At 35.3% G+C, this 10,414-nt stretch overlaps 1 protein-coding gene across 1 annotated transcript; it reads left to right on the top strand.

Moving 5' to 3' along the window:
- Positions 1 to 4,546: 4,546 nt before the first annotated feature.
- LOC112715585 (uncharacterized) lies at positions 4,547 to 8,014 on the top strand. Its single transcript, XM_025767361.3, has 3 exons — positions 4,547 to 5,928; positions 6,668 to 6,896; positions 7,596 to 8,014. The coding sequence occupies exons 1-3, from the start codon at positions 5,054 to 5,056 to the stop codon at positions 7,758 to 7,760; spliced, it is 1,269 nt and encodes a 422-aa protein (XP_025623146.1). The 5' UTR covers positions 4,547 to 5,053; the 3' UTR covers positions 7,761 to 8,014.
- The last annotated feature ends 2,400 nt before the right edge of the window (positions 8,015 to 10,414 follow it).

The raw sequence follows: 10,414 nt of genomic DNA, 5'->3' as shown, positions 1-10,414 counted from the left end.
AAGCCAAGTTTTAAATGGAAGGACCCAAAAAAGGTGAATTCAAAGGACTGGAGGGACAATATGGTAAATTTGGCCCCATGGCAATAAATGCCACTTCCCATCGAACTGACGTGACGCCTCGAAACATGCGAGCACGTCCCCCACAATCAAGAGCTTCTGGAAACCGTTCGTCTCCAACTGAACTTCCGTGACCGACACCACCTCAGGATCCCTGAAATGTGGAAACGCTGTTAAAACTCAGCATGTCACGTTTGGAGGGCTACTTTCCGGGCCTGGGTTCTAGACTCGATGGACGGACCCCAGACCAAACTCGTCAGGGACTCGCACGGTAATCCAACTTATCCCGAGAAATCCGCTTGTGCCATCTCCGTTACTTAATATCGTAGATACACATTGTATCTTTCTAATTTAAGGAATACCAAAGTCTTATAAGAAGGGAACCACGATTCTCCCATGGTATGCATCATAACCCTAACTTTCGATCTCATGGACAGTTTTCTAGCTTTGGCATCAAAGTGTTATTGCATGTCCAACCACTATCCAATTCTCACTCAATGCTCCGGAGAGCCACAACAATTATACACCCACTGTTTGGTTGAGGTTCCATCGAGTTAGGTTAGACCTGAATGGATTTATTGAATTTTTTTAAATCACATCTTTAGAAAATAATTCTATCATAATAACTTTTGAATAGCAAAATTAGGACATTAGACATACTATCGATATAATTCTCAAAATATTTACACAATATTTCGATATAGTATTTCTTTATTTTTATCTATTAAACTTATCCTAATAGTTACAAAATTATTTGTTATTATTTTTTAACAATATATTATTATTTTCTAATACTCAATATTATTATTATTATTATTATTATTATTATTATGATAATATTTAGTAAATATATATAAAATTTATTCTAATATTTATTTATTATGCACTATACATTTTTTTAAATCACGTCTAAGTATTATGTGAATTTTTTTTTATTTTATAGATTTTTGATATCAATATAAAAAACAAAAAATATATATATAAATTAAATACAGCAACAACAAAGCCTTGTCCCACTAAGTGGGGTCGGCTACATGAATCAAACGACGCCATTGTGCTCTGTCATGTATCATGTCTACAGAGAGACCGTTTACATGTAGATCTCGTTTGACCACCTCATGGATGGTCTTCTTAGGTCTTCCTCTGCCTTTCACCCTTTGTCCATCTTCCATCTCATCCACCCTCCTGACTGGATGTTCTATCGGTCTTCTTCTCACATGTCCAAACCACCTGAGACGCGATTCAACCATCTTTTCCACAATGGGTGCTACTCCAACTCTCTCCCTTATATCTTCATTCCTTATTTTATCCAATCGCGTATGACCACTCATCCATCTCAACATCTTCATCTCTGCCACACTCAGCTTATGTTCGTGCTCCCCTTTAGCCGCCCAACACTCCGTACCATACAGCATAGCCGGTCTTATAGCGGTGCAATAGAATTTACCTTTAAGTTTTAAAGGCACTTTTTTGTCGCATATAAAACCAGATGCAGTCCGCCATTTTGACCAACCTGCTTGGATCCTATGATTTACATCATGTTCAACCTCTCCATTATCCTGTATGATGCACCCAAGATACTTAAAACTTTTAACTTTTCGTAGGATGTTCTCTCCAATTTTCACCTCTATATTGGAGTTTTCCCTTCTCAGACTGAACTTACATTCCATATATTCCGTCTTGCTACGGCTTATGCGCAGACCATACACTTCTAGAGCTTCTCTCCATAACTCCAACTTCTTATTTAGGTCTTCCCTTGACTTTCCCATAAGGACGATATCATCGGCAAAAAGCATGCACCATGGCACAGGCTCTTGGATGTGCTCTGTGAGTACTTCCAAGACTAATGTGAAAAGGTAGGACTTAAGGATGATCCCTGGTGTAATCCTATACCAATAGGGAATTCCTCTGTCACACCACCTTGAGCTTTCACACTAGTTGTGGCCCCATCATACATGTCTTTAATTGCCCGAATATATGTGATCCTTACTCTCCTCTTTTCTAAAACCTTCCATAAGACCTCCCTTGGTACCCTATCATACGCTTTTTCCAAATCAATAAACACCATGTGTAGATCCCTTTTATTACTACGATACCTCTCCATCATCCTTCTTAATAGGTATATCGCTTCAGTGGTAGATCTGCCTGGCATAAATCCAAATTGGTTCTCTGTTACTTGTGTCTCTTTTCTCAACCTCCGTTTTATCACCCTTTCCCATAACTTCATAGTATGACTCATAAGCTTAATCCCTCTATAATTTCCGCAACTTTGTATATCCCCCTTATTCTTGTAGATAGGTACCAAGGTGCTCTTTCTCCACTCATCAGGCATCTTCTTTGACCTTAAAATCTCATTAAAAAGCTTGGTTAACCAGTTGATGCCTTTTCCTCCAAGACCTTTCCAAACCTCAATCGGGATATTATCAGGTCCTACTGCCTTGCCATTTTTCATCTGCTTTAGAGCCTCTTTTACCTCGAAGTCTCGAATCCTTCGATAGTAGTCAAAGTTTTGATCTTCTTCCCTTGTGCATAATCGACCAAGGCTCGGAAGAGTCTTCTGTCCCTCATTAAATAACTCGTAGAAGTAGCTCTTCCACCTTTCATTAATCTTCTCCTCTTGAGCCAACACCTCTCCATCCTTATCCTTTATGCACTTAACCTGGTCCAAATCTCTCGTTCTTCTTTCCCGGCTCTTTGCAATTCCATATATACCTTTTTCTCCTTCTTTCGTGCCCAAAGACTGGTAGAGACCCTCATATGCTCTTGTTCTTGCTTCACTTACAGCCACTTTTGTCTCTTTCTTAGCCGCCTTATATTTTTCCCAGTTATCTGCATTGCGGCATAAAGACCACTCTTTAAAGCATTCCCTTTTTATCTTTATTTTTTCTTGTATACTCGCATTCCACCACCAGGACTCCTTGTCTCTTGGTCCTATTCCTTTAGATTCACCAAAACTTTCTTTTGCTGTTCTTCTAATAACTTCTGCCATCTCCCTCCACATCTCTTCCGCGCTTCCATTCCCATCCCACTTTGCCTCTTCTCCTACCCGTCTTAGGAAGCTTCTTTGTTCCTCACCTTTCATCCGCCACCACCTCGTCCTTGGGTTCTTCGTATGATGTCTTTTCCTCAACTTTTGCTCAACGCGAAAATCCATAACGAGCACCCTATGTTGTGTTGTCAAACTCTCTCCCGGGATAATTTTACAGTTAATGCAAAATTTCCGGTCGACTCTCCTCAACAAGAAGAAGTCGATTTGAGAGCTTGTCATGCCACTCTTATAGGTTATAAGATGTTCGTCTCTCTTTTTAAAACATGTATTTGCGATGAGAAGATCAAAAGTTGAGGAAAAGTCCAAAATAGTTTTACCCTCGGCATTGATCACCCCGAAACCATGGCCTCCGTGAATACTCCCATATCTAGTCACTTCTCTCCCAACATGGCCATTTAAATCTCCTCCTAAGAAAATCTTATCTCCCAAAGGTATGCCTTGAACCAAACTCTCTAGATCCTCCCAAAACCTTATCTTGTGTTGTTCGTCCGAACCCACTTGCGGTGCATAGGCGCTAATCACATGGAAAGCACCTCCCTCCACCACAAGTTTGATAGAGATGATCTGATCTCCCACCCTCTTGACTTCAACTACGTCCTTCTTCCACTGCTTATCCACAATTATTCCAACTCCATTCCTATTCTTCACCTTTCCTGTATACCAAAGTTTGAAACCAGAAGAATCCAACTCCCTAGCCTTTGCACCAACCCATTTCGTTTCTTGTAGGCACATAATGTTAATCTTCCTCTTTGTCATGGTGTCCACCACCTCCATGGACTTTCCTGTTAGAGTGCCTATGTTCCATGTCCCAAATCTCAACCTTTTGTCGCTTCGACCTTTACCTTTTCCTTTGTGAACTAGCTTATTTACCCTCGTCCGTTCATGAAAACGTGAGAACCCTTGCTCATTTAACACTACATCCGGGCACCGATGCAGCGGCTCTTGCTTTGACACCGTACTCGAGCCATACGGCGCGTTGCTTCCGGGCAACGACCTAGCTTTAGCGCAATAATGTCTTTGATTCATGTCATGGGGGGTTCGGCTATATTTTTACGTTGGTTGCCGAAGACCTAACACAACCCTCCTCCTTTATCCGGGCTTGGGACCGGCTATGTACCGCAAGTGTAACATAGGCGGAGTTATATATATAAATTAAATATACTGATAAATATTTTATTTTAAAAATCTATTTTAGATATAAATATAAAAGATAAATATTTTTTATACATTCTAGAAGAATATACACAATACACTAGTTCTTTCTAAAAAGTAAAAACAATTAAATTATACCAAAATCTAGTAGAAAAATTCTTCAACCCAATCAAAATAGCGCAAAATGGTGAAAACTTAGGTGATGTCGACTTTGTGTGAAATTGATACCTAAGAGTCATTAGATGAAAATTTAGCCAAATCAATCAAATTATCTAATAGTTTTCAGGTATCAACTTCACGACTTCATTTGAGTTTCTACCAGGTGAAATAGAATGGGTCGAACTAAATTTGCTATCACTATCCGCAATCCACGGTCACAAACCTCAAATAAAAGAGCAACCGTTCGATTTGCATCGTACGCTTTTCATGAAATCTGGAAACCTCCCCTTCCCACCACTGCAAACAAACGTAGCACACACTAAACAAAATACACTCATTGTAAACTGTGACACTTTTTATCCCTTTCGTCCCCCGCTTCGAATTCGAAGGGAGAAAGAAGAACCCCAAAAATTCTGTTAAACATAAAAAAAAAGGAACAAGATTGAGCCTTTTATACGCCCGAAAAGAGAAAGTACAAGTTCGGTTCGATTGGGTTCAGTTACTGTCTCCGCCAAGGTGTTCCGCCGCCTGAAATGTTTCCGGCACCACCGGAAAGAGACGCTGTCGTAACAATCTCTCGCTACAGGTAGCGACTTTGAACTGAAGATCCGAAAAGAAGAAACGTTGTCAAGAACGATGGAAACTCCGAAGAAGAGCCAAACCAAGCTGACCCGAACCCAATCCTCTCTTCTACGATGTTCTTCCCCAACCGCCCGATCCCCCATCCACGACGAACAGAACCTTCTAGAAGATGAAGAGAAGAATGACGGTAACAGCAAGAAAACGAAGATTAAGAGCAAGAGCAAGAAGAGCATCAAACCCGGTTCGAACCGGTTGATTTCTGGACCGGTACTTGGCTTCTTTGGTGCATGCTTTCTCTCCTTCTACCTCTTCTACTTCCTCTCTTTCAGATTCTCCCAGGAGGTACCAACTTCGGAGAACGTTCTCCTCGCGCTGATCTTCGTGGCCGTTTTTCTCTACCTCATCTCAAAGAACAGAGCCCTGATCCACCAAACCGGTGCGGCTCTGAGAAGACTCAGTTTCTCCAGCGGCGGATCCGCTAGGCCGGTTCAGTGGTCTATCGGGGACTCAGAGGGGGAACAAGAGAATCAAGAAGAGAAAAGTGCTGAGAAGGAAGGTGTTGAGTTCTTCAGCAACGGTGATTTCTACGAGGGGGAGTTCTCCGGTGGAGTAGGCGGAAGGAAGAGCAATGGTTTCGGTGTGTACCATTACTTTGTGGGTGGAAGGTATGAAGGGGAATGGGTTGATGGAAGGTATGAGGGGTTTGGGGTTGAAGGGTGGGCCCGGGGGAGCCGCTATAAAGGACAGTATAGGCATGGGTTGAGGCATGGGTTTGGGGTTTATAGGTTCTACGCTGGAGACTCCTATGCTGGGGAATGGTTTAATGGACAGAGCCATGGGATTGGAGTTCAAAGTTGTAATGATGGCAGCTCCTATGTTGGAGAGTTCAAGTTTGGTGTCAAGCATGGTCTTGGGTGTTACCATTTTAGGTGACTTTAATTTCTTTCGTTTTTTATTTATTTATTTGTTGATTACATTACACAGTTAAAATCTCGTGCATACTACTTGAATTGCTCACCACTAAACAACTCCCAGTGGCTTTCGTGTTTTTGCTTGATTCATTGAAAACTTGGTGCTGAGTTTGAAGAATTTGTGTTTTTTATTTTGCAATCCTTTTAGTGGATTTGATTTTAGTTGAATAATGAACAGACTCTTTGGGGTGTACAGTTTTTGATCCGTGATGATAGAACAGTGACTCTTTTTTGATGTTTTGTCGATTAAATCATTGGTGGGTTTGTCCCTGAGATTGGATTTCTTGGACATCCAGGTTTTCCTCGTGGCTCCATTTTAGTTAGATTTTTAGGTTTCATTTCTTTTTCTCCTTTTGAGCACATGGGAAGAGTTCTCTTTAGATTTTTAATTTTTAATCAAGACTTAGTTGGATGGGGTACCTAATGTTAGTTATTTTCATCCTTATGCAATTGAAATTATTCTATGCTTTGAAGACCCCAATTTGGATGTCCTATTTGCTGATTTTTTATTTTATATTATGCAAATATTGATTGATTTATATTTTCCTTGTTCAACGATATAAGTGATGATTTCTAAGTCATTGTTTATACCCATTGACTATTTGACATAATAATAGTTTTATAGTATCAGTTGACCGTAACAGCTTTGGATTTAGTTACTTTGACATAATATTAAATAATTTACAACTTTGTGCAGGAATGGAGATAGATATGCAGGGGAGTATTTTGGAGACAAAATACATGGGTTTGGTGTGTACCACTTTGCCAATGGGCATTGTTATGAGGGAGCATGGCATGAAGGGCGTAGGCAAGGTTATGGGTTGTATACTTTCCGAAATGGCGACAAGAGATGTGGTGAATGGGATTCTGGCAACCTCAAGAACAATCTACCAACAATAACTGATGCTGTGCTTCGAGCTGTTCAGGTAATTGTCGGCTTAAAGCCTAAAATATGTTATTGTCCTACATGATTAGGAAAATACATTTGTATTAGGAATTTTCACACAAATAACTACGGTTGCCGTATGATTATCTACAGTGGAATCTTTCTTTGTTTCTTTTCCTTCTTTTTCTTTTTTTTTTTTCCTTTTTAGTTTTGGCTGCTTTGAATAGTGACAATGTCACCTCATTCTAACGCAATGTTTGGTTAACTTAGATCTGCTACTAAGTATAATTGGCCATTTTATTCATATTTCTTCCTATTTGTAATATGTCACTTTAGTCATTGATATGGTAATATGGTATCAATCAAGGAACTGAAAACCATACGGTTTTTTGGTGTAGAAAAAGTTATAGGTTAATGTTAACTGAAAAATATTGACCAAAATTCCTGTATTTAATAGTTATAATATTTTTCCCCCTTTTTTGTGTGTAAATTTGGTTAATTCTTAAATTAACCTAATTTTCACAATGATGGAGGTTGATAGTTTACCATTCAGTTATAATTTAATGTAGAAATTATACTAAAAATTCTTGTAATTAACTTTGTAGAAAAATGTGAAAAATTCACATAGATATAAATTTAACATGAGAACCAAATAAATTTGGCTGGATCTTTCCGAAATTCATTTGATGCTGTTTCTCGAGTCATAAGCGAATGTTAAATTATGGTGGTTGAAATGCAGGCTGCTAGGAAAACAGCAGAAGATGCTGTGAAAGTTGACCGAAAGGATGACCAGGTGAACAAAGCAGTAATTGCTGCCAACAAAGCTGCAACTGCTGCAAGAGTTGCTGCAGTCAAAGTCGTTCAGAACAGAATGGGTAGGAAATTTTGTGATACTCATCTCTAAGAAGTAAATAGAGTTTAGGGGTGTTAAAGCTTTTGTTTGGAAATTGTAAATTTTACTAATTGTTAAGTACTTGAAAGGGTCACCCCGGTGAGCCAAAATGGCTCGTGGGAGGGTGAAGATGAAGAGTGTGTTTTAGATGTTTGTTTCACGAAAATGCAAACTTGTATATATAGGTCATGTAATATCAAATTATCAAATGATAAGTGAAAAGTCGAAAAAAAAAAAAAAGAAGGAAATGTACTTTCTTGAAGAAAGTAATAGCAAGTGGTAAGTAAAGGTCTAAAACGTACAGAAAGGAGGATTATGCTTTGTTCAAAGAAATATTTGTGAGAGGAGAAAAGGAGGTATATTTTATATTAAATGTTATTCAGTCAATTAGATGCAATTCGGATTATTAGATAAACTAGTATATGTTCCTGTACTCTGAACGGAATAATATATAAAATTATATAAAAAAATTTATTAAAAATTAAATAATATATATAGTAATTATTATTATAAATATTTTATAAGGTTATAATTAAAATCAAAATTTCATAATTTTTAATATTAAAATATTAAAAATAATTAGTATATGTCTTAATTAATTTGAATTTGTTAAGTGATCGTTTCATTCGTTCGCTTAAACAACTATTAGAAATTAGAATCTCGCCTTGTGTATATAGCAATCCATTAACTAGCGATAAACTCTTAATAAATGGAGTATCAATACATGGTTAGACTTAGCAGAAGTTTCTGAATACGCAGGTACCCGATCCGTCCATACTCGGATAGAGAGAGTAATAGCTTGACCCCATTCGAGGCAGATTTTGTTCAGGACAGGGCATGGTCGGGTTTAGGATGTACTCGCTCCGGATATATACATATAAACACTTTTTATGAATTAGGATTTTCCTCACATCACATATTCAGTGATTCATAGCTTTAGTTACTCTATAGCCATGCAAGATAAACTCAGTCATCCTCACTCAAAACTTTCTTCTTCTCGGCTGTCATCGTTGTTGTTGAGTCCATCGCCGCCTACCCCTTCACAACTCCCATCTTCTTCCTTCACAGCCAGAGACGGACCCACGTTTAATATACAAATTTTTTTAAAAAAATTAATACTTATATACATATATACCACTTATTATATTATATTTGTCTCAAAATAAAATATAAATAGTTCTTTTGTATTTTATGTTAAAAAATAGTTTGTTAAACTTAACACATAATAATAATTAAATATTACTGAACAAAGTAGATGTCACAATAATTATATTACTAATTGAAAAAAAAATCAATTTAATCAGAGAAAATTTTTATTGAAAATAGATAATTAAAAATCATCAATGAATAAAAATAAATAAGATATAATACATTAAAGAATAATTTTGGTAGTATAAATAATAAAATTAAATTATTATATACAATTTTTACTTTTTACCTTATTATGATTAAAGTTAACATTAATGGTAAAAAACTAATTTTAAATAGACAAATTTGAATTTTACAACATAATTAAAGCACAATTCATAATTTTTTATTTTGTGATTCATCAACATTTTTTAAATTTTTTGGTTCAGTCTTCTATATTTTATGATTGATAAATTTTTTTTACAAAATACAAAGTATATAATTAATTAAAAAATCAAGAAAAAATTATAAAAAATCAAATAAAAGATAAAAAATACAGTAAACATTTATTTCGAAACTAAAAATGATTTGTTAATTGTGCTAAAAATTCTAAAAATTTGTATCTTATTATATAATCAATTTTGTTACTCACTTTAATTTTATTATTCATTTATTGTATCTAAAAAAAGTATATAATGTCACACTTATTTTAAAAAAGATAAAACTCTTTAAATACACGGTATAATATATAATTTAAGAACAATAAAATAAAAATATCTAAACTTTTATAATAGTATTTGAAATTTTCAATGACGATAATACAAAGTGTTTAAATCGATCAAATGAATTCAATAGTTATCATTTGCACATCTTATTTAAATTTGAATTTTAAAATTTAATTTGTATTTTTTTCTAATATAAATTATTTTTGACAAAAAATAGAGAAGAAAATTATTAGACTAAAAAAATATCCTATTAAAAAATTATTATAAAGAGATTTATAATTAGAGAAGAAAAGAATAAAAGTATTAATAATAATTAAGAAAAATAAATGAAATTTGTATTAAAGAATGTTAGGAAAGAAATAATAAAGTTCATATTAATAATAATAATATTGAGGAATGATGTTGCTTCTTTAGGCTTCTAACCTTTGTTTTTGGCAATATTTTTTTCTTTTTTTTGCTTTTTTTTTAAATTATCAAGTCATAAAAAAATAAAGAACAATTCAAAAAAACGAAAACAATAAGATCGAAAACAGTAAAATTAATAGTAACTATACAAATTAAAATACATAGGAGAAAAACAAACTATTATATAATAAAATTAACATGAGTATATTTCTTCAGCATTAAATAAATAAAGTTAACGCACAATAAAATTACATATAAAGAGAAAAAAAAGAGTTAAAATATTCAAAGTGATAAAAAAATTATTTTATAGAAGACTATAAAATAATGAACTTCTAACTAAATTAAATTGTATTTATTATTATTAAAAAAGGTAAGAGAGAGCAGTAGAGAAAATGTTTGTGTGTATTC

This window comes from Arachis hypogaea, chromosome 10 (assembly GCF_003086295.3).
Source record: "Arachis hypogaea cultivar Tifrunner chromosome 10, arahy.Tifrunner.gnm2.J5K5, whole genome shotgun sequence".
Taxonomy (NCBI): Eukaryota; Viridiplantae; Streptophyta; class Magnoliopsida; order Fabales; family Fabaceae; genus Arachis; species Arachis hypogaea.
This window is presented reverse-complemented; position numbering and strand designations above follow the sequence as displayed.